The sequence below is a fragment of the Spermophilus citellus genome, assembly GCF_964194105.1.
Source record: "Spermophilus citellus genome assembly, chromosome: 4".
In the NCBI taxonomy this organism is placed as follows: Eukaryota; Metazoa; Chordata; class Mammalia; order Rodentia; family Sciuridae; genus Spermophilus; species Spermophilus citellus.
In genome coordinates this window covers 64,481,568-64,507,340 of record NC_138185.1, presented here as the reverse complement: position 1 = coordinate 64,507,340, position 25,773 = coordinate 64,481,568, and the positions used below count along the sequence as shown (strand labels likewise).

At 37.5% G+C, this 25,773-nt stretch overlaps 1 protein-coding gene across 6 annotated transcripts in view; it reads right to left on the bottom strand.

Moving 5' to 3' along the window:
- Window positions 1-25,773, bottom strand: part of AGBL1 (AGBL carboxypeptidase 1) — a 798,986-nt gene that overhangs the window by 571,256 nt on the left and 201,957 nt on the right. For all 6 annotated transcript variants that reach the window (XM_081290638.1, XM_081290637.1, XM_081290639.1 and 3 more), the window contains exon 17: window positions 21,740-21,893. In XM_081290638.1, the coding sequence (XP_081146764.1) occupies window positions 21,740-21,893 (154 nt within the window). The remainder of the gene's footprint in view (window positions 1-21,739; window positions 21,894-25,773) is intronic.

Sequence of the window (25,773 nt, the reverse complement as noted above, 5' to 3'; positions counted from 1 at the left end):
CTTTGTAATGTTGTGAACAACCAATAAAAAAATAAAAATAAAAATAAAAATAAAGACTTATTGTCTATTTCGCAAACCAAAAAAAAGAGAAAATGATATGTGAAATAATGAATTAATGAAGGCTGTGAGATGGTCACAGCTGCTTCACACTAGTGGACTTTACTCACTGAATTAGTCAGCTTTTTCATTGCCGAAACTAAAAGATCCAATCAGAACAACTGTAGAGGAGGAAAAGTTTGAGGACTCACAATTTGGGGGTTTTCAATCCATAGACAGCAGACTCCATTCCTCTGGGCTTGAGGTGAGGCAAAACATCTTGGCAGAAGAGTTTGACAGAGGGAAGCAGCTCACATGATAAGAAAGCAGAGAGAGAAATCTCCAACTGTCAAATACAAATATATACCCCAAAGCCTCACCTCCAGTGCCCCACCTCCTCCAGCCACACCTTACCTGCCTCAATTACCATTCAATCCCATCAGATAAGTAACCCACTAATTGGGTTAAGGCTCTCATAATACAATTATTTCTCCTCTAAACATTCTTGATTGTCTCACACGTGAGCTTTTGGGGGACACGTCACATCCAAACCATAACACTATGATCTCTCAACCTAGAGAAGGCCCATCACACTAATAAAGAATTACACAGCTCCTCACTGCAGGCATCATAAGCTCTTTCAAGTCTTATCTGACTTCCTCCCTTCTCTCCCAGGTATAATTTTCAACTCCTTCCTTCCTGTTTTATCTCTAATTTGCATAAGTTTCCATCATAGTGTTTATATTCTTAAACACACTATTTGTGCATTTCTTCTTGAGAAAACTCATTAAGTCCTTAAGAATTGGAACTATATTTTAGTCTTCAATATACTTCTAGCACCTAGCCCAATGCCTGACACTAAATTAAATTTTGAATTAGCAAATGAATGAATAAGACATGCATATGATGGTACTTTTCCTTATAGTACATGAAACATTTCTCCATAGAAATTATCAAACAATCTTCTCTGTGCAAGTCATCATCCAATACCTGCTGTGCTAAGAAGCACAAAAGTGCAAGATATATGTTTATGCCTAGTAAGTTACATCCCTTCCAAAATGCAAAACATGTCATATTGCACATTGAGAAGGAGAAACACCACGAAGATAGGTCCTTTTTAAGTTCATTAAGTTTACAAAATACTGTGCAAAACTGAACACCAATAATTCATGACCTTACCAGAGTGAAGAGAACAGTTTCAGAGATCACATTGACAGTGTTAAATATAAATACTAACAAGCTAGAAGAAGTCAGAGGAATTCACTTTTTAGAGATTAATATTGCACCTGGATATAAGTAGTGTCACAATTAAACCCAAAGACCTGAACAAAATTTTCACAAAATTTCAACTAGGGTTTTACATCTGCAGCTAATCTATAATGCCCTTGACTCTAGTCAGATTAACCTTATAGCATCATCCATCTATCAATGATTACTTGTCTTGACAGTGTAAGAAGTTCCAACATACTGTTCTTTTACTTACATATAGGCCATATTGAGGTCCACAATGCCACCTTGGTATGAAATGAGCTGATCTCATTTCTTTTCCAGGCATGCATGACGTCCACCTGACATATTTTACATCAATTTTAATGTTATACACGTTTAAAAAACTTTAGAAAGCCAAGTGCTTTATTTTTTAATATTTAATGGTGTTTAATGAATAGTTTGACTTATGTGTCTGTTTTATAACCTACAGCAGATGCCATTTTTAAAATCCAAGAAGAAAGTAACTTATGTTGCAGCATGAAATTTTAACCCTTTCTCCCATTACTGAGGGAGGATTGCTATTGATAACTTCAGCATAAAACACAACACACAGATAAAGCAGAACAGAACAGAGCAAGCAACAGTTCCATGTGAACTTGAATAGGACTCCCCTACTGGCTACAATGCATTCAGAAAAATAGCTTTCAAATATCAAAAATAAAATGCAAACTTTGACTTACATGAAGTACAGTCCGTTTCCACAGAATTTTTTTTAAACATACAATAAATAGTTGTTTTGCAGTTAGGTTTTCTACCAAAGGAACTATGATGATCAAAAGCTTCCAGCTCATTTTTTTTTTTCAATTAAACTTTTTTAATGCTATTTGTCATATTTTGCTTTCCTAATTTCCACAGCCAACCTGAGCATAGAGTATGGAAAATATTCATCAGTTTCTCCCATTTCTGGCAACCTGGCAGATGGGGTAGCCTCATTCAAGCTTTCCACAACAGCAAAGCATCGCCATGCAGGCCTTAAAAAGGAAATGTGCTACATTCCAAAGCAAAGTAAAACCAGAAAACTTCAGAAATAAGTGAGTACTGAAGTCACCTTTGGCCCTAAGAGTTCCTGCCAATCCCTAGAGAACCTGGGTTTTGCTTTGACAACAGAAATCCCAGGAACAAGAAGCAGCATATGGTCTAGCCAAGAATTTAACAAGTGACCAATGCAACATTTTGGTGCTCAAAAGAGCCACATGCATAGTGCACAAGTGAACCAGAAACAAGACTCTTTCACAAACGGACTAGCAAGAAAATTACTTGTTTTTCTCTAGTGTTACTCTGGGAAAGAGTTCATGTATAACCTCAAGCTTGTTTTCAGTCCAAGTTCACAGTACCAATGTGGTTTGAAAACCATCCAGCCTAGATTTTAACTTAAAGTAGACAAATGTTAGCATGCTGCTGAGTGACTGGCAGAAGAAATTCTCTCAGGAGAAATCTTAACCCAAGTCATAAAGTGTTTCCCCAGATGCAGTTCCAAGTGAATGAACTCTTAAAAAAAATCAATATTCATGAAATATACGAGAAACAAGATAGTACAAACACAAACTAGCAGAAACAACCAACCTAATTGAATAGGCCTCCAAAGATAGACACTGCTAGAAATAGATAGACCAGGCAAATACTGATTCCTCAAAAAAGTTAAAGCAGAAATATTAATTTCAGACAAAGTTCTCTTTAAAGTACTTGAGATAAAGATCACTACACAGTAACCAATGTTTCAATTAATTAAGAAGCAATACAATAATTCTGAATGCATATGCATGTAACAAGAAAGTTTTTAAATAGGAAAAGCAACATTTATTAATCCAATAAGGGAAAAATGACAATCACTGTAACAAATAATTTAACATAAATCTCTCAAATAGTATTACAGAAGAACAATAAAGTAGATTCAAACAGCACAAATGGATAACATGTTTGATCTAAAGCACAGAGAACAGTGCAATAAATCATTGCAGAATATATATTTCCTTCATGCACATATTATATAGTTACGCTAATCAACTGTACAGCAGGCCATAAAGGTAGCCTCAACAATTATCAAAGGATGAATGACAGGCAGATGACATTCAGTGCTCACAACAAATTTAATGTACAATTTACATGAAATAGCCAAAAAACTTCACATATTTAATAATTTAAAAGAAAGTATTGAACAATTCATGAGTTGAAAAATATACAATAAATGGATATTAGCAAAAGCTTAGTACTGACAGAAAATGAAACTACCACACAGAAGTGTCAGTGACACAAATCTGAAAACTTACTTAAAGGGAAATGGAATGGATTGCCTTAAGTATGTATATTTGAAAAAAAAAACTATAAATAAATAGCATTAAGAATGAAAATAAAGACATAATTATACAAGCTGAAGAATTTAAAAAGATGAATAAAAAGAAATATGACCAATTAATTATTCCAGCAGAAACATTACAGGAGTAAAATAAAAAAAATACTTATCAAACTTGTCTTAAAAATATGTAGGAAACCACACATGCCTGTGATCTCAGCGACTCAGAACAGCGACTCAGCAATGTAGCAAGACCCTAAGCAACTCGGCAAGATCCTTTCTCAAAATAAAAAATAAAAAGGACTGGGGATGTGGTTCAGTTGTTAAGCAACCCCGGATTCAATCCCCAGGATCAGAGGGGAAAAAAGTAGGAAAATCAAAAATATTAAGGAATTGGAAATAAAGGAAATGAATCAAAAGTTTAAAAGCTTTTTGATATCAGAGAGCTATTGAAGCAAATTCTCCCTAACATATAAGGATGAAATCATTCTAAAGCTGCACAAACTTTTCCAGAGAATAGAGGAATGGGAAGGAATGTTCCTTCAATCATATTTTAATGGACAAGCAAAACCTTGCTACTAAAAGCAGACAAAGAAATCAAAAGAAAGGGAAATTACAAGCCTCTTGCAACATTAATGTATATTATATAAATCCTACACAAAGTAAGCTCAAATTTAATCAAGCACTGTACAAATAACATATTGTGACAAATAGGTTTATTCCAGGACTGTGAATGGAGTTTAATATTAGACAATCAATTAATGTGATTTATCTCAATAACAGATTAAAGGAGAAAAACTATCTGATAATTATAATAGATGTGGGAAGAAACATCTAATAAAAGTAAACATCCATCCATGTTAAAAATATTTTAGCAAATGGAAAATAGAAAGGCACTGCTTCAAACTCATAAATGAATACACACACACACACACACACACCTTAATTAAATGTCATACTTAATGTAAAAATGTTGAAAGCATTTCTTTTAAGACCAGAGCCAATACAAAGATACCCACAGTCATTATTTCTGCTAATAAACATTTTTTCTGGATGCGTGAAAGATAAATAAAGAATATAACACTTGGAAACAAAGGGAGGAAACCTGTCATTTGAAAATGATATTATACACATAGAAAAACCTAAATAAAGTGCAGAAAATTATTTAAATTTTAAAAACACTATACTGAATTCTAAATACAAAATTCATAGAGAAAAGTCCATCTCATTTATCTATACCAGTAGCAATCATTTACAATAATCCACAAGTATATAAATTGTTCAAGAATAAAATAATGATGTGTAAACAAGCTATTTACACAAAAATTACAAGACTTTATGAAACTATTAAAAAAATTTTAACTAAAATGGATAAATATAACATTTTCTTGGAAATGTCTTAGAAGTCAATATCATAGAAATATTGTTTTTCCCTAAAAGATATATAATTTCAATAAAATCCCAATAAAAGTCGCATTTTTTTGTATTTTTGTTCTTAAACTAGATAGCCTAATATTAAAATTCATTTAGGAATGAAAATATCCAGGAACAATTAAAACATTCTTAAAGATCTTGAGCAAAACAAAGTACCCCATCAGATTTCAAAACTTATGTAAAGTAATCAAATTTACACTAGTATGCCACAGGTGAAGAGATGAACAATTAAAACCATGAATTAGAATTAAGATACCAGAAATACATCCACACTATAGAAGGTGATTTACATCAGAGTCAGTTTTGCACATAAGTGAGAGAAAGGTTTCCACTTATAAAGAAACCAACAGAAAAAATGGGAAGGAAAAACAAACCAATGGTTCACAAAAGAAGAAAGCCAAAAGGCTAAAGAGACATTAGAAAAGATGTCCAACCTTGTTTAAAATCAAAGAATGCCAATTAAGAGAACAACAAGATACCATCACATATTCATCAGAATTATTAAGTTATCAAGATGTGGAGCAACTCTCATCCCCAGTGGCAGAAAGATAACTGTGTACCCACTTCAGAATCTGATTGGGTATTTCCTAGTAAAGTTAAACATCTGCATACCCCTACATACTGCCATTCCCTGCTAGGTATAGACCTGGCCTAATCACATCATAGCACATTGTTTGTAACAGCAAATATCTAAACATGATCAACAGGAGAATGCTTTAGCAAATGGGAGCATATTGATACAAGGGAATATCATAGGGCAGTAAAAATAAACTAGAGTGATCATGTGTTCATTTTAATGCCCCTGCTGGCAGCAAGCCTTATACAGGGGTGAACTGGGTTGGAATTTACTTCAACTCTGAAACAACAGATGAATCTATTAAAAGATTGTTTACACAATCTCTTAGTGTTCTCAGGAGACTTTTCCTCCGGAATTTTATCTAGATCTTTACACCAATATAATGGGACCCTTTCAGGCATCCATCATGAGTTCATCCACATGATACTTCAGTAGACAGTATAAAAGTATAAAGAAATAGGTAAGGGATAGAAAAAAATCCTTTGAGCTAAAATTAGATACGTTTGGGTTCATTGGGACAATATAAATAAGATTGTAGTTTTGTCTCAGCTAAAAAGGTGTCCTTAACTCTGTGTATTAAATGTAGAAAATCTCTTTTACTGGAAGCTTTAGACTGAGAGTTTGCTATTTCGTGCCCACTGGTATTGTCGGAGATTACAAATGGGAAGGGTCATCGCTGCTCTTTGACATCTACCATTCTGGAATTAAATACAATGAGTTCCAACTCATTCTTGAGAGAGGGCTCACACAGTCCTAAAAATGAGAGTTGGTGATGATGATGGCTCTCAGGTATCTTCAATAAGACCATGTCCAGGACCTTCAAAGACAGCTATAGAAAGTAACTCTGTAGGATGACGTCATGGGATTTCTCTAATCAAGTCCTGCTCCATACATTTCAGCCCCCTAACCACAAAAATTCAAAAAGAATTCAGTGAGCTGTCATAACAGGCTGGCCTTGGGGACACCATCCACTCCTTTTCTGTGGACTCTTTCCCAGCTTCTGCCTTTAATCTTCTGAAATAGCTGAGACCAGGCTGGGTCTTTGAAGCAAGATTTTACTAACCAAAATAATAATAATAATAACAACAACAACAACAACAACAACAACAACTAAATAAATTTGATGAGGATCTAAACAGGCTTAGGTGGAGTATCATCTCTTCTTTGACCAAAGTCCCCTTTGCGGGGCATGTCCCTGAGCAGCATCTCCCCTCTGCTAAAATCCCTCAATACCAATACCCTTGGGCACATAACTAAACCTCAAAGAAAAATGCACTAGAAAAACCAGAAGGTCATGAATGATGTCTAACTACTCAGTGTCTGATTCAGTTAGTGGCACTAATAGGTGTCTTTCTTGGAATAACTTTTTGTTACGATCTCAGCTGAAAGAAAAGTGTCCATTGATTATTGACTAAAACATTTACTTGATGTTAGGAGTTCCAAGGAATTGTTCCTCTCCAAGATCTAAGAATCATCTGTCACATAGCCAAGTCTATTTTCTTCCGAGTGGATACCTCTCCCTCCAGACAAGTGACCATAAAATCACCTATCTCTCCCAGGTGAGACCCGGCCACATGGTCTTTCTGGACAGCCTCATTAAAGGAGAATCCAGTGACGATAAGGTGTTGGGAGTTTATGCCTCTGATGTCACTCATGTGTCTAAGTCAGTTATTTTGCTGTTGTGACCAAAAGACCCCACCAGCACAATTGTAGAAGAGGAAAAGTTTATTTGGGGACACACAATTTCAGAGGTCTCAGTCCCTGGACAGCAGGCTTCATTCCTTGGAATTCGAGTTGAGGCAAAACATTAAGGAGGAAGAGTATATTGAAAAGAAGTAGCTCACATGGTGATCAGAAAACAGAGAGAGATACCACGCACCACATACAAATATATAACCCAAAGTCACACCCACAATGACCTACCTTCACCAGCCACACCCCCACCTGCCTTCAGTTACCACTCAATCCCATCAGGTGATTAATTCACTGATTGGGTGAAGGCTCTTGTAATCCAATCATGTCTTCTCTGAACCTTCTTGAATTGAATCACATGTGAGCTTTTGGGGAACATGTCACATCCAAACGATAACACTCATCTCATTTAGTAGAGTTCACCATATAAACTGTATGTGGGGCACTCAAAGTCTTAGTTCTTTAGCCTCAGCTTTAAAAAAAGTTAAATGCCTGCACCTTCTTAATGATCAATACAGGGTTGAGAAAGTCTTGCTAATTTTGACCAGCTCTGAACTAGAGATAATCTCACTTCATTAAAAACCCCATCAACTTTATCTCTAAAGTTATTCCAAGAAAAGTACTTGAGGATTTCCTAATTAACATGTGGCAGCAGGTGCTATGAACAAAGCAGGCACGATTATAATAACCTGAAGTCAATAATTCATAAATGATAATGTATTATTAATCAATTATTGGGTCCTGAATAACATTTAATGAGATTAAGCTGATTGCCAGGCTTAACTGTTGGATGCGTATTGATTTAATCAGAGTGCTTAATTAAACTGTGTAAGCTGCCCACCAAGTCATTATATCACAGCTTCCTTCAAAGGAGGATAGTTTCTATTCTGCTTCTCTCTTCCTTTGAATTAGGAATTATTATTGATTGAAAAGAAATTAAGATAAGGATCCCTGTTTTTCATGACAACTTAGGAAACTGACATGCCATCTGATGACATTTCTTTTCAATCAGAAGGAATAAATGCTGTTTACATAAGTGTGCATAGAGTGCAAAGTAGTATGTAGGATTTTTTTGTTTTCTTTTTTTCCAAAAAGTTCAGAATCTTAATAAACAAAGAAAGCTAAAATTTTTTGTATCATTAAAGAAAATATGGAGTCACTTACAATCTTTTAAAGACAGAGAAGCTGAACCTCAAAGTTGTAAAAAATCCTTCAAAATGCTAAGATCAAATATGATTCAAAGTAAGGTGTCCCCCATCCCTTTCCCAGCCTCAACTGTCCCCAAAACCTCAAATTAAGCTTTACTCACTAAAGACAAGAGAAGTATACCCATTTTATTCTGTGAGCTTCTAACAGCATCTTCCAGGAGCGAAAGCTGTTTCCCCCTGCAGCTGCAAGCGTTTAGAATCACTCATCGTTTACAACAATGCATAAATCCGTGTCTTTAGACATTCAGGTCCTTCTTTCACTTGTCACATTGCTAATGATGGGAGTTATTTATATTGAACATTGAACAAAATGTTTTCTGCTCAATGTTCCAGTCTGATGATCCTGCCTGAGGGGAGACAGTGACAGCTCTGTTGGAGTATCTTGGGGTCCAGGGAGCCCTACTGGTCTCTCTAATTAGGGCTTTGCCCTGTCAGTTTCATGAATAGCCACTTCTAAACTGGATGTGCATCACTACATATTGAGGATGGCCTTGCCCTGTAAAATTCCAGGAAGTCAAAAATCCACAGCTGCCACCTGGATGCAACACTCAATGAGTCACAGAAAGTCAGCTGCAGGGAAGGTACACACAAGACACTGGGGCAGTAAGGACTCCCTCAGCTGTGGCATGTGAGCTCTTGATGTGATCATCTGGTGGCTTGCAAAGGGAACACATGTGCATACCAGCTTGAGGGGAGAAGTTGATGGCTCAATCATCACCAAGGTGGATATGAACATACATTTTAATTATCACATTTTGGACAATTAACGTGCCTGAATTCAGCTCAGAACCTGCGTTCCTGAATCTCTCTTGCTACTGGAATCAATGGTGAGAGCTCCCAGCTACAGCCTCCAGAGGCTCCTATTTACAAAAGCTTGTTTGGCCAAAAAAAAAGAAACTTCCTTTCTACAATTGCTTTTGAAAGAAAAGTGATGGAAAACCAACCCAAACAAACTGGAGATTGCCATATCATCTGAATCCATTTCTCTTTGCTCAATCCAACCCCTGCTTTCAAGAAGAGAAAAGTGAGAGTGCACGCAATCTCAGCATTCCATAAGGCAGGCTTCCAATGGACTGCATGTGTTTTGTGCTGAACTGGGAGGGAGGACAGTCCCTGAGCTCAGCGGTGGCTCTCCACCACCACACCCTTTCACCATGATGGTCTTTCTCACCTGAGCCTCAGAGCAATGGAGTCAGCTGATCATGGACTGAATTTCTGAAACCATGAGCCAAAATACACTTTTCCTTCTCTAAGTTGTTCTTGTCAGTTCTTTTAGTCACACTGACACAAAGATGACTAAAACAGTTGTAATCTTAATTCAGAAATTCCAAAATATTTCTTCATTAAAATTCATACTGTCTATGGAGGAGAAAAACAATTTCAAGAATCATAAGAGAAAGGGTATTCTTTTCAGCAGGAAAAATGCTATTTCAAAATATACAATAACAAATATATTTATTTCAAATTACAAGCAAGCTGTCAAATTCATATTATCCATTGTAGTAAATTTAAAAACTAGACTTTCGTTTTCTTTTGTAATGGCAAGCAGTAGCATATAAAGTGCAAAGATCAAGGGGTAAGAACTTCCATTTCATGAATAATATTAGTCTAAATAATCTGAGCAATTCTTCAAATGAAACAAAAAAATGCTGAAAATATTTTTCCCAAAATCATTTTAATGTATTGCTGAATTGGTCCAAACAGATAAAAAAAAAAAAAGTCTGTAGATACCCAAAGCAAAGTGAAAACAAAGCAACCTTGGAAGGTGAGCATTAAAGCATGTTTTTTCCCTTGAGGATTTCAAGAAAACCTTGAAGACCTTGAGCTTCTGCATAGAAGGCTTCAAAGTACACAGAAAGCCAGGAGGAAATCATAGGTCCTGCCCATGCCAGGCATCTAGTAGGAGAACCCTGCATAGATGTAAGACCCAAAGGTTCTTCTGTCTCAATTCACAGAAGAGAGGGTCCAAAACAACTTTTTAAAAAAATATTTTTAGTTGTAGATGGACACAATACCTTAATTTTATTTATTTATTTACTTACTTATTTATTTTATGTGGTGCTGAGGTTCAAAGCCAATGCCTCATATGTGCCAGGCAAGTGCTCTGCCACTGAGCTACAGCCCCAGCCAAAACAACTTTTAATCTCAAAGTTTCCCTAGAAATTTACAATGACAAGTAAATTCTCACACAGATTTGAATTCAAGTTCCATATATGGTCCCCAAAAAATCCAAGGCAGGGATTGTGGTCATCCCAGTATGAGAGAACTCTCAGGTGAGGAGCAGAAACAATACAGATAATTTACCAGCCCAAATTATCTGCTCCCAGGCTCTGGACCCAGGTCAGCTTCCACAGTCCCATGCTCTAGTAGACCCAGGGTGCTGTAGTCACAGGCAAGGGTCTACCCCTGTGGATACAGCCTTCATGCAAGTTCTCTGAAATTCAGGAGACAGATTCACCTCAGGAGGCCCTGCACCTGGTCAGCCTTTGTAGACTAAGGATCCACAGACCCCTGATCCACAGGCTCCAGACCCACATACCTACTGACCTAGGCACCAGCACCTGACCAGGGAAACGAGCAGGAAGCCTTCCCAGACAGCCTACCAAAAATCTCTGGATCAATGAAGTAAGAGTTGGTTTTTCAAAAAAGATGAAATTGACAGATTTTTAACTAAACAAAGTAGGAAAAAAAGAAGACAAAATTATAAGTAGAATGAGGCATTATAACTAATATACTATGAACAATTAATTATGTGTCACCAAATTGCTAATCTAGAACAAACAGATAAATTCTTAGCAACATGCAATCTAACAAGACTACATCATAAAATAGAAAATCTGAATAGACCAATATGTAAAGAGAACAAATCAGTAGTCAAAAATCTTCCAACAAAGAAAAGCTCACAACCTGATGACTTCACTAGTGAATTCTACCCAAAATGTTAAGAATTGACTCCAATTCCTCTCATACCCTCCCAAACAATTGAAAAGGAAAGAACAGCCCAAAACTTGTTTTTAATGGCAACATTACCTGATACCAGAGCCACACAAGAACACTACAAGGAAAGAAAATTTCAAGCCAATACCCCTAGCAAAGTGAATTCCATAGCTCATTAAAAGGATCATGCATGATGATCAAGTAGGATTTAATGTGCTATAATAAATATAATACACAACATTAACATTAAATATAGCACATCACATCAATAAATGTTATAATGGCATTAACAGAATGAGAGATTAAAATCATATGATAATTACAATAGCTGCATAGAAACAATTACAGTCAATATCCTTTCATAATTTAAAAAAACAGGTATATAAAAAATGTACCTCAACATAAAAAAGGCCATGTACAACATTAAAATTGCCTCTGCTAGCATCATACTCAGCCTGAAAAGCTTGAAGATTTCTAATATAACAATGGGAGTTCCAGACAGAATAATTGCATAAGAAAAAGAAATAAAAGGCATAATTTTCAGATTTTATGTTGTTATATTTTACATTATATGTTATTATAAATAGAAAACCCTAAAGACTCCACAAAAAAATTAGAACTAGTAAATTCAGTGAAGTTTCAGAATATAAAATTAACCTACAGCAATATGTAACATTTTCACATATTAACAACAAACTATTCAAAATGGAAATCAAGAAAACAATCCTATTTATGATAATATCAAAAAATATAAATAAAATATGTAGGAATAAACTTAACCAAGGAGGCGAAAGATCTGCACATTGAAAACTTTAAAACATGAATGAAAGAAATTGAAGAAGACAAATAAATGGAAAGGTATTCACGTTCTTTAGGAGAATTAATATTGTTAGAAACCTGCATACTATCCAATGCAATCTACAAATTCAATACAAGTCCTGTAAAAATTCCAACAACACTTTAAACAGAGAAAACAGTCTTAAAATTCATATGGAACTTGCCTGGTGCAGTGGTGCATACCTGTAATCCCAGTGGCTCAGAGGCTGAGGCCGGAAGATCATCAGTACAAAGCCAGCCTCAGCAAAAGTGAGGCGCTAAGCAACTAAGTGAGACCCTGTCTCTAAATAAAATACAAAATAGGGGTGGCAATATGGCTCAGCAGTTGAGTGCCCCTGAACTCAATCCTGGTACCCACCACCAAAAAAAGAAATTAATATGGAACCACAAAATATCTGGAATAATCAAAGAAATCTTGAGGCACAATGCTGGAGGGAATCACACCACCTGATTTCAAAATATATAATAAAAACTATAGTAATCAAAACAAAATTGTACTTGATTACTTTCTTACTCCAAATATAATCACATTGGGGATTAGGGCTGCAACATGTAAATTGTGGGGAGAAAGTAATTGACTTAAATGCATACATGGGAGAATAACAGGGCAATGAAAAAGGTATGACAGGAATATCAACTTAAATATGTCAACATGGTTTAATATAAAACTATGTTTATCAGAATAACTATGTTATATAGGATTTTTTTTTGTTCATATAAAGTCCAAACAGGAAACTCAACAGTAGATTGGCAAAGATATGCAAATATGTGATTAAAATATATAAGGAAAAGTGAAAGACCATTTGCTACACAATTCCAGATAGAAGTTACTGAGGCAGTAACAGTGGATACCATTTGGGAAAAATTCTATAAGACACTAAAATATGCATGAGCAATGTTGTGTTTCTTACGATGGATAGTGTGTGTGTATGGATGTTCATCTTATTTCTGTTTCTGAATCTATATCTATATGCTATATGAGTTCTTTTGTAAGTATTACATAAAAATGAAGTTCTTTATTTTATTAGAGAAGACACGAATTCTTATTTCTGGCTTTATATTTAATAGCTACATAACCACACACAAGTCACTTTTACTCAGAGGCCCAGGAGAGGCAGTTAGGTTGTTGTGTTCAAGAAATACAAAGAAGGTGAGTGTGGCTGACTGGTATTGACACAGGGCAGAGGCAATATAATTTAGACTTGACTAAAATTAGAAGGGTTATTAATGTTAGCATGAACACACGGGTACTCAACTCATTAGAGAAGCTTAGAATATATTTCTTGTAGTATAAACAACCAGTCTTACACAAGGGGAATTATATCTTGAAGATAAAGGATTTTGTCTCATTACTTCATAGTCAAAAGAGGAGGAAGAGAAGAGGGGTTAGGGTTGTGGGGTTTGGGAATTGGGCAGCTTTGGTATAAATTCAAGCTCTAACTCCCATTTAGAATATGAATCTAAACATGGATATAAGTATAATTCTCCCCACCCTTACTTCAAAAGGCTGTTGTGTGAAACAATCATTCATACATAAACTCTTTGTAAACAGTTCATTACCTTAAAATATATAAATCGTTACATTTCATGAACAAATTTATAGAACAGAATGTTTTGGGATCGATTCTGATGAACTATATTACATGTTTCTGGTACAATAACCACATAGCGAAAACTCTGGTTCCCTTGTTAATTGAGAAAATTATTCAGGTAATGCAAAATTTGTTTTATTTCCCTCTGAAATAGATTATATTTTATACATATTGGCTTTATAATTATGTTTATACTGGGTTCTCATGATATTTTCAGGTCTCTGAAAATGAACATTTCCAATAGTCAACTCATTATCCCTCTACAACAGCCTTACTCCCTTTCTTATGTGTTCCTTGTTGATATTAAAGGACAATCAGTCACCAAAACCACTCAATTCTTAGACATGTCTCTTGAGTTTAGACTTTTTGTCCCCATTTCCCTAGACCAATCTTCTTCAGGAATTCCATCATCCACGAGGATGACCAAACTAATATTGATCCTCACTAACATATCAAACACACACTATGTGCCAGGCACTGTTCTAAGCCCTTTAAAATCTATGGATTAAAGAAGCCAGTATTATTATCCATAGTTTACAGATAGGAACACCAAAGTACAGAGTATTCATCTTTTCTGAGGTCATAATGCTAATGAATGGCAGAACCAAGATTTGAGGCCCAGAGAGTCTGAAGGCTTAAGGGCTCCATGTCACTACTAACCTGCTTGGTCCAGACTTGCCTCCACCTTACTGCTACAAAACCTTCCTCCAAAACAAATCTGATTTTGTAATTCCTCTATTTCTAATCACATCCCATTAACTCATCATTGCCTTCTAAATAAACGTTGTAATATGAAGTTTCCAACTTCTTAACATGAAAAAGATTGTGGTTTACCATGTAGCCCAACTGAAAAGACATTTCCCCAACTCCTGTGAATGTAGAAGACTAATCTCAAGATGGAGATCATATGGTCCCATCCATAATGTGGGCATAATAATTATGCCCCTTCTTAATACACAAGACAACTTATGAGGACTAAATGATATTGTGTAAAACTGTATAAGATCAAAATACTTATATGATAGGATATAAGCCAAGTTATTTAACTTTTATGTTTTATGATCTTTCCAATCCCCTCCAAACCGCCTTGGGAGGAGGAAATATAGGGGGCCTTTTATTGGAGTGACCAGGCCAAAATGGGAAGCAGAGAGGACATATTCAACCTGTCTAAATGTCATAAGAATTTTCAGGATTTTTTATTAAAATAGAATGAGATTGTTGTGAGTCACTGCTTACATGCATACAGATCAATGTGTATGAAAACCAGGAGGAAAACCAAATTTAACGTGACTTAGATGTGTTTTACATAGTCTCCTTTTCATTATGCTCAAAAAAGACTCAGATTTTTCTTCAAATTGGTTTTGGATTCCCAACTGAGGTTTCTCTGAAAGCAAAGCTCTGTTGATATAAGTCTACCATGTGCATGGGGCTTACACAGACTACCCTTGTGGATATAAATCCTCCCTTAATTTTACCATGTGGATAAATCCTCTCTGCTCTGTGCCTCCAATGCATTTTATTTAGCCTGTTTTAGTATAACTTGCTGTATTGTAGTGACCTATTCACATGACTTTCACACACATGCAAACACACACACACACACACATACACACTCCCTGACGTGTGTGACAAGGATTAAATAATATTTATCTCTGTATTCTTATTATCTGCCATGATTCCTTGCCCTAGTTGCCTGAAGAGATGAAAATCCCAAATCAAGAGAAAGGTACATTGCAGTTTCTCTAATTCTAAAATATTTTATTAAAGATTTCCAGGGAGAAAAGACATTATATTATTTTTTTTCTTTTTAGATAAAGACATTATATTCTTACAGTTAATTTTTTTTAGCTCAAATATTTGTCAGAAGCATCACTTAATAGGAAAAAAAATGGCTTAACTAGGAGACTGGAGGCCTGAGATCTACCACTATAAACAACTAGCTGGCCTACCGAGGCAAGTGAGCCCCCATCTCTGAGCCCCATCCCCTATGGCCATCTGAGACATCAGAACTGGATAGTCTCTCTGGATTTTTAAACTCTAACTTCAGTGATCCCATAGTATTATTTAGCCCCACATGCCTATGGGAGGTTAAAGAAGGAAAAAAAAAGAAAAATTTCCACGAGTGAGAGGTTTTCACTTCGCTTGCGTTTCTGTTTTGTTTGGACCTCTGTTGTCACTTCTAGCTCTCCCCTCATACCTGATCAGGTGCCTCAAAAAGAGACAGAGGCCAGAGAGGATGGAAAATGATTTGTGAAGAAGCCAAAAGGGGAATTCTGTAACTGTGTATTTTTCCACTCCATTCTAATTTAAAACCACTTACAAGTGACAACTCCCAGCCCGAGGCAGGTGCCTGTGGTAGCTCATTACACCCTCAGGACCTCATGTAAATCTTTTTTCTGAGAATAGCTATTGTCTTCCAAGGAAAAGCTTTTAGCATAATGGCAGGCTGAATAGAACACTGCTTTTATAAGAATATCTTTAAGAAAAAGAAAAAAAAAGAAAAAGAAAGAAAGGTATTCTTTAGCAACTGCAAATGCAACCTCAACTTTCCCCCCATCTCAGGTCCCCTGGAAAGAACAGCATGTGAGCCATGGGAGACTGTGGCAGTGGAGTGGAATTATCTCACCTCCAGAGATATAAAGGTTATGCTCTGCTCTTCTAGGTTTTAATAAATGCAGGGTGGAGGTGTCTCAGATTGCAAAAATAGCAGATCCACCCCCTCCCATCCACCTTTGTTATTTCTTGGCTTCTCACCAGTCTGTGAGCTAGTATTGACTATTCACTTAGAGAATGAGAATTTTCAAGAAGAGAATGATACTTTCCCTCAGAAAATTCCCACAAATTAGTTCCTCCTCTCATATCACTCTTAAGGACCGTCAAGACACTGTTGTTATGTGGGATGAACATATAGATGTCCAACATAGAGGGGGGAAAAAGAAAACTCTTGAGAAAAAAAAAAAATGAAGCATCCATCACAGAGATGCAGGACTTCAAACTAAAATGGGATTCAGTTTTTGCTGGGTAGAAATGGACATTTAGAATATGACTTCATAGGGGAAATGTGGAGAAAATGGAAAAATTAACAAAATGATGGAAAACTTCAACAGGTAGTGTGCTGCAAGGAAGTGTTTTTCTAGGGAAATATTCAGTGAAAGCAGTGCCTAGGAGGCAGGGTAATTGGGAAAGTGGGATAGAGACCTGGAGTCTCCTTCAATGACTACTTACTGCCCTCCTGGCCCACAGATGGATATAGGCCTTCAGTGAGGGGCCATCTGCAAACTGGAGATAAAGACAAGAAGTATAGAGAGTTCCAAAGGTCAGGAATTTCCACACAAGGCAGCACATTCTGTGTGAGAAAAGGGAAGAAGGCAGAAATGGTTTGGGGAATGGCTGAGTCTTGGGAAAATATAGCACTCGCCTTTCCAGGATTGGGTAAATAAGGACCTCCACCCTCACCCCAAGGCTTTCTTTACTCTGACTGGATCTTCAGTTGTTTAAATTTAGCATCTTCTCTTGGTTCAAATTCAGGAAAGTAGAAACCACACACACACACACACAAACACACACACAATTTCTGAGAAGTATTCAAACTAAAGGTTTCCAATTTCTGGCTGGAAGTTGTATATGCAAAGGGTCTGCTAATCAGAGTATCTAAGAACATATAATGTGTTAAAAGATTATACTAGACTGTGTAATTATGCCAGCATACCATTAACCAATGTGGACTAGTCTCAGAAAGCATTGAAAACAATGTCCTGGGTTGATCTTGCCAACCAAATCTTATCTCCAAACTTGCACCTGGAATCTTCTGTCACAACTTGATGGAGCCATTATCCCATTCTGTTAGATTCTGTTTACTCCTTCTTATTTGCCCTCTGATAATGCAAATCTCAAACATCCTGGGCTCCTTTGGCATACCAAATTTTGCCAGTTAGGGAGGACCTGGGCTTCCTGATTCCCCAACACCTTGTCCATCACTGTCTCTGACATTGGCTGAACTATAACCCCTTCTAAAGACTCCCTTTCATCATCAATTTCTTCTCAAGCCTGTATCTTCCACAATGGCTTCAGTGATATTCTCCCAGAATTTCCTGTTCACCGTCCCACTGAAAAGGGCAGAAGTCATGTGTCTCTTGCAGATCTGCCAGCATCCTGGTTCTGAGGGCTGAAATCTCTAGGTGTAAAGTAGTGAGCCTTCTCTCTCGGGAGCGTTGCAAGAAGGCATTGTCCTCAAGTCTCAGGGCAATGATAAAGTATATAGCCGGCAAGTCCAGTAGCTACTGAACTGAAAATAAATTTATCAAGAAAGCAAGGCTAAATGTTTGCAAGAAAATAACTTTAAAAAGAAAAGAAAATGCTCCTGAAACATAAATCAAACCAAATAAATGTTTCTGGGAGACTCTCTGGAGTCCAGACCCCAGAAAGGAATAAAAGTAATCAATAAATTGTCCTCAATTATCTCCAGGTCTGGGACTTGAGACCAAACCACCAGGGGAGCCAACCTTGAGCAGGAGAGTTCCCCCATGGGTCCCATAGCCATGTTCTTATTTCTTGGGTTTCTAAAATAGGACTCAAGTGGTAATCCTACACAGGGGAAAGAATGTCTTTCAGTACACAAATCCCTCTTTATGAGGGGGTGAGTGGCAGCCACTGAACCAGAAGCTGGACAAATCACAGCCAAACAACCCTACTCCTAGCAGAAGCTGACCTGGTCCCTGGGAGGCAGCAAGCAGGAAAGACAATTTAAGCTCACCTGGAGGGAGGCCTGAGGCAGAGAAATCTTGAGCTGAGGGCTTATTTGCTGTGTTCTCTTACTAAATCAATACATCACATTCCATGGTTCAAAGGAAGTCAAGTGGTTTTATATCTGAATTACAGGCATGGTGTTTATATTGTTCTAGGTTCCTTTTCAATTTTTTTTTAACTCAGCAATGGCAGGTGTTCATGTACATATTGCATACCTCCCTAAAATTTTGTTATGAAGGCCTGAGACTTTGTTCCCAGCACTCCCGGGGGGCCCAGGCCAGCTGTGCAATTTTCAGCTCTTGAATCTCAGGCTGGGCCCAGAGAACCTTCTCTCCTCATTCCTGACATACTGCCAGAAACACCACCATGAAAACGCTTCTATTAGGTAAGAAAGCAAAATTCACTGTGAGCTGCAAGAGACTAGGATTTTTGTGCTATACTTAACATGAGGTGTTTTAACAACTACCCTACCCTCTAATTTGAAGGCAGAACAGGGAAGAGAGGAAGTGCTGGCTTACCAGCTGAGGCCAGAATGTTGAATTAGAGCATGAGGATGAACTCGGCACATTTGCTGTGTGCATACACACTGGAATCAGAAAAACAAGGTCTAAAATCTGGCACCACCATCGATCATGGTAGTTAGCTTTCCTGAACCCCTCTTGCCCTATCTGTAAAATGGGGGTTCCTGAAATTAATCACCATAACAGATACCAATAAGTCACATAGCCCACACAAATAATATTTTCACTAAATTGACTAAAGAGTTCAGAACTCTTCTATGATTTGGAGAAAGGATGGTTGTATAGATACCCAGACTTTGTCACGTTTTAGCTGTATGACTTTTGATCTCTCCCAGGACCAATTCTACAATTTACAGGATTCACTACCCAGTGAAAATGCAAGGTTTCTTGTCAAAACTTCATTTTTTTTTTAATTTGAAGCTCTTTCTTCAATTTTTTATATTTTTTAGAAATTTTAATTGACACATATTTACAGAGTACTATGTGAGATTTAAATACATGTATATGATATGCAAAGATCAGATCAGGGTAATTGGCAATCTGTCACCTGAAACATTTATCATTTTTTTGTTAGAAACATTCAAAATCCTCTCGCTGGATATTTTAAAATATATAATTAATTATTGTCAACTATAGTTACTTACCATGCTATAAAACATTGAAAGTTATTCCTCCTATCCAATTATACCCCTGTACCCACTAACCATTCTCCCTCTCTCCCTCCCCATCCCCACCCCTACCACCCTTTCCAGCCCCCGGTAACTACTACTCTAATCTCTATTTCTATGAGATCCACTGTTATCCACTATTTCCACATATAAGTGAGTTTGTACAATATTTATCTTTCTGAAACTGATTTATTCCACTTCACATAAAGTCCTCCAGTCCCACCCTTGTTACTGCACATACCTAGTCAAAACTCTTTAAAGAATGTCAAGCATGGCTCCTCTAAGCAGGGGGCTTGTGCAACATAGGGCTAGCAAGGCCATGAAGACAACCTAACTATTCCTTTCACTGCAGTCAAAGCTCTGGATCCCTCAAGCTCTTGCTCAATGATCATTTCTTGCAATTGACAAAAAGCAAAGAAACAGCGTTCCTCTGACCATCATAAGCATTCTCCTCTCCCTGCCCCCAATACCTCTGGAGATTAACAATGGCTACAATATTAGCATGTGTTTAAGAGGGAAAAATTATAATCACACTTGAAAGTGTATGTTTATTACAATGAATCATATAGACAGCAACTAGAAACCAGACTCCTTTGATTCATATAAGAATGCACTAAGACAACACTTCTCTGTCTCTTTTTTTTTTAGCTCAACTGTTTCCTAGGAACCATTTTGTAGGGAACTTCACTGTTTCAAGTCCTCTCCTCAAAGTAAGAATGATCTCTTTGGTTATAACATCAACAAAAGTACCCATGTCCGCATAAACCAACCTATAAATACAAAAGCACCCCCATGTTATAATTACACAATGGGGTTCCACTCTCCTCAACTTAGAAATGGACCTTGCAAAGCACAGATTTATATGCAACCAATTTCTTAAATAAAAAAAATATTCAGTGAAGATTTTTCCAGAAGAATTGCTGTCTCTCAGCCCCTAGTACAGTTCATCTGCCAAGTGGAAGACCCTATGACCATTAGAGAAATTGCTCTTAAATGCATAGAACACATAAGTTTTGAAAAACCCCTTATTATTCATTAAACCCTGTTAGGGCCTCATTAATTCAGATGGGATAATCAGTTGTTGATTAGCCAGGTTGTTAACCATCATTGTCAGCTGTGACAGGGTGTGAGAAACTACATTCTGTAGCCACCAAAGAGTCACCTGAAGGCCATTAGCACTTCATCAGGTAAGGAGTTATCTTCTGGGGATAAATTAGCTGGGTTTTATTCTCCAGTCTTCTCTTCCATCTCCCAGACTTCTTTGTATTGCAAAGCATTCTTCATTCTGTTTGGTTTTTCTTGCCTTCCTAAGTCTGGAGCTACATCAGAAGCTGTTTTCAAAAGCATGATGATCACAAGTCAGCCACATAATCACAACTCGCATATTGAAAGGGCATTGTGTATCTGTGTGTGTCTGTTTATCTGTGCCAGTGTGTTCATATATTCCATTTCTGTGTGTGTGTGTGTGTGTGTGTGTCTGTCTATCTGTCTGTCTGTGAGTGTGTCTCTGTGTTTGGTTTGGTCTGATGGTTCTTGGCTAGAGCCTCCCTCACACTCTCAGCCTGTCAGACCAAGGTATATGGGTTCTCAAAGGGATTTTTCAGCCAGGGCTCAGAAACTCAGCTTCAGAAAAGTCCCTGGATTAGAAATTGGAAAACATCCTGGTTCTGTTTTCAGAAAGGACGTGACTGTCATTACTAATCTGCTCTCTATCCTACCAAGTCATTTCATCTCCTGGACTGTTGGTAATTCATTTTCACTCTCTTTAACAACAGAGTGACGTTAATATTTACCCTTTATGTCACACCAAAAACACTGGGAGTGTATTTTTATAAAGACAGAAAAGTCCCTGTCCGTTTATGGAGTGGTCCCAGAACTGCAGAAGACACTGCTAGCCCAATTGTCCAAGAAGAGAGTTCTCGTTTTACTCACGGAACTGCTCCAGATGGTCAGTGCTGCTGGACTCTGGCATGGCTGTGATGGTCACCAATGGACATGGGTTCCCTCCCAGAGTGTGGCAGAGAACCTCCTTCCTGAAGTAGACTTGCCTAGGGTTGATACTTTTTTCCAAGATGTCGAGGTGAGTCTGAAGCAGAAATAAAACAAGCATGTACATTATTAATATATTGGTAATAACAGTCATAGCAACAGAAAATGTTTATTAAATCCTTAGAGTTTACAAGTATTTTTATTGACCCAATTGATCCAGTAGATAGTGGGCATGGAGTGATTGAAAAGAGGCTGTTCTTACTATCTAGGAGAGTCCTAATGAAGCTGAAGAGAAGCATCTTTCCTGCATGTGTCTACATAATGGAAGATCTGTTTTCAAGTTGCACTGAAAGTTTCCGTGAAACTTTATGTTGCCCAGAAAGGACATAAAGCACCCTTCCTGTCCCCATCACATGTGAAGGGTGTGGTGGGTACCATAAAGACAGAGCACACCCAGAGCACTGGGAAGTGTGAGATGAGACTTCAGTGTGCACACAGTGTAACGGGACTAAGCACTGAAGAAGAGTTATGACCATATTGAAGGAAAATTACAAGCAATCAATTCCAGGTGATGGCTAAGCTCACAGAATAACCAAAGAGTAACAACTGAGGTATCCCACCATGCCTCCCCATTTAAGTACTCATTAAAAACACAGAATGATATAAAAATAGACTAGCCATTGAAATCGGGACACCTGATTAAGATCCGTAAGACCTCTAAAAATATTTTCAGTAACAAAACAGTGGGATTAATCATACACAGACAGGGTAGGGATTTCCCCCAGCCTTCTGCATACCTTGTCTGGTTACACTGACTTCAGTCAACAGAGAAGGTGCTGCCATTCTTCACAGCACAAGAACATCAGAGCACAGAAATTACCCTCCCACCCAAAGATCTGAAGTTCTCACTCCACCAGGTTGGTATTAATACGGTCAAGGAGAAACCATCCACCCGGATCCTTGACAACTAACAAGCCTGGTGGATAAATGAAGTAAATATGCATGTCAGTCTTAAGAAAACATTTATAAAATATTCATAAGTATATTTTTAAGAGGGGAGTAGTCCCCCCAAAGGTAGTCGGGGTGTTTACACGTGGGAAGAATTTACTGCAGAGGTGGTGGCTGAACCATATGCCCCAAAGATATCCATGCTCTCATCTTCAGAGTCGTGAATGTGTTACCTATATGGTTTCAGAGACTTTCAGATGAAGGTCTACTTGAGATAGGGAGAGCATCCTGCATTACCCAGGTGGGGCAAATCTGTTCACAACAGATTAAAAGCAGAGACCCTTTCCTGGATGCAGAGAACCAAGCAGATGGCAGGAAGAAAGGACTCAGACTGCCACTGCTGGTGTTGAGTGCAAGAGATCCCAGGAATACGAGTGCTTCTAGAATTTGGAAAAGACAAGGAAGTGGATCCACCACCAGAGCCACCAGAAGGAATACCACCCCACACCTTGATCGTTGTCCAGTGAGACTTGTGTCAAATTTCTAAAGAGTTGTAAGACCTAAATATATGTTTATATTATTTAAGCAACTAAAGTTTTTGACAAATGGTTACAGCAGCAAGAGAGAGCGAATACACCTGATATACCAGGAACAAGAAAAAGAATGTCTTAAGTAAAAAATCCCAGCATTTGAGTAGGTGTAAAACCTATTTACACTCCACTGAATAGTCAAGTTCCAAGGAAAAAGAAAAAGTGCTAAGGAAAGAAAAAAATACCAGAAGATTCTGTGGCCTTTCCTCTATCCTTGGGAAACTTGAAAATTTGACTCACAATCAGAGCCTCCTTGCAATTGACCAAACTGGTGGTTTAGTTATTATTGCCCTGCCTTCTTTCACACAACTGTACTATTGCAGTAAACTCCTGTCCAGGAAAACAGAAATTACAAATAAATGGTTATTCCAGGAACATCCCATCAACTCTTCAGCAGAAAGCTCCAATCCATCTTCGACTCAAGACTCTGAACACCCTCCTCAAAACCCTTGTCTTACAATCTAATCCCATTATACCATGCTCCTGAACCAATCCTAATGGAACCCCTACCTTAAAATATCTGCCTCTAACTCAGACTTTAATGTTTCAATAAATATCCTGATTTCGTCCTTCCTCCTTGAGATACTAGGAAGACTCCATCTATTTTCTTTCTTCCTTGGTAAATATATCAGTTTCCTACTATTGCTAACCAAATTACCATAAATTTTGTGGTCAAGATAACACAGATTTCATCAACCTATAATTCTAGAGGTCAGAAGTCCAACATAGGTCTCACTGGGTTAAACTGAGGAGTAAGGAGGGCTGTGTCCCTTCCAGAGAATCTAGAGGAGAATCCTTTCCCTTGCTTTTTCCAGCTCCTAAAGGTCACCTGCATCTTTAAACTCACAGGTACTTCCCCCACCATCAGAGCCAGAATCTGCATCCTGCCAACCTCTGCTTCAATGCATCAGATCTTCCTTGGCTCTCTTTTCTCATTTACAAGGATCCTTATGATGACACTGAGCCTAACCTAATAATTCAGCATCATCTCCCTATCTCAAAGTCCCTAATCACATCTGCAGGTCCCATTACCATGTGAAATAACATCTTGACAGGCGCTGGAGATTAGGATTTGAACATACCTAGAGGGTCATTATTCTACCTACCACATCAACATAACCCATAAACTCTGCCTTATAAACAGGTTGCTCTGGTGAAAATTCAGAGGCCCAGCACTGGACACAATACTAAATAAATAAATTGTAAGGAGAATGTCCATCCTAGGTTCAAGATAAATGAGAATTCAGCTGAGGCCCTTATATCTGCTCTTTGTACATTATTGTGGTTGTTTATCAAGTAAAAAATACCAGGTATTGACAAGATGTACGTGCACTAGCCACCTGCAGATGGCTTTCCTAGGCTAAGATGGTACATACTCAGCATCATCTCATGTACACATAGTTCCATCATGAAAGACGCTGTGCTTGGAAGCCCAAAGTCCTTCCCTGTGTTCTTTCTTATGGGTGAATTTGGTTCTGGATACAGCCCACTCTTGTATGTATAATTGGCAGTCTAAACCAACTCTCCTCACTGAGCAGAATAGGGCTTGCTCCCTACAATTCAGATTACTTTTTAAAAGGCATGCATTTCCATGTATGAGCCTGTGTGTGTGTGTGTGTGTGTGTGTGTGTGTGTGTATAAATAAACCTATTGTAGATATATCTATACGAACAAAATATCATTCTTGGGTCATACTTCCTTCTGCAATCATATATGGCAGGGGAAATGGTATACCTCTTAGGGTTAGAAAGTAGAAAAGATTATAACCCAATAAGCCTATACCTAGGCAAAGTTTGCACATGAGCAAATGTAGCACACATGCTCAGATAAGCAAGAGCTGAGAAAACATGTGACCTTATCTTTACTGACAACATTGTTGTGGAAACATAATTCAGCTGCCTCAAAATCAAACTAAAGAACAATACAAAAGACAATAATAAAAGTTCAGTTAAACAAGTTAAGTCTAAATGACTATCTAAAACATGGTTACTGAATAAATACAAACAAATATTGTTTTAGGAAGAAACCACATATCAGTAAAATCTGATTTCATCATTTATTATAAAAAATGAAATTAAAAGGAGGCATATGAGGGGAGAATAGATTAAAACAAAATACTAGATTTTCAACTTACAGGGACACAAAAATATCTAGTTCTTAAAAATGGGTTAGAGCAAGAGGGCAGGTAAGAGGGCAGGGGCCAAGTCAGAGTGCCTGGGTTACACTCTGGCGGTGCATTCTGGGAAAGCTATGGAAATTCTGTACTTAACTCTCTGTGAATTGGTTTTCTCATCTTTAAAATGTGCATAAAAATGCCATGGCCTACCTCATGCAGTGGTTGTTAAAGTTTAGTTTTATAACGTATCTGAAAAAAGCCTGTCACCTAAGAAACACTCAATGTATGTAAGCTGTTACTGTTGGTGGGAAATTATTAGTTCG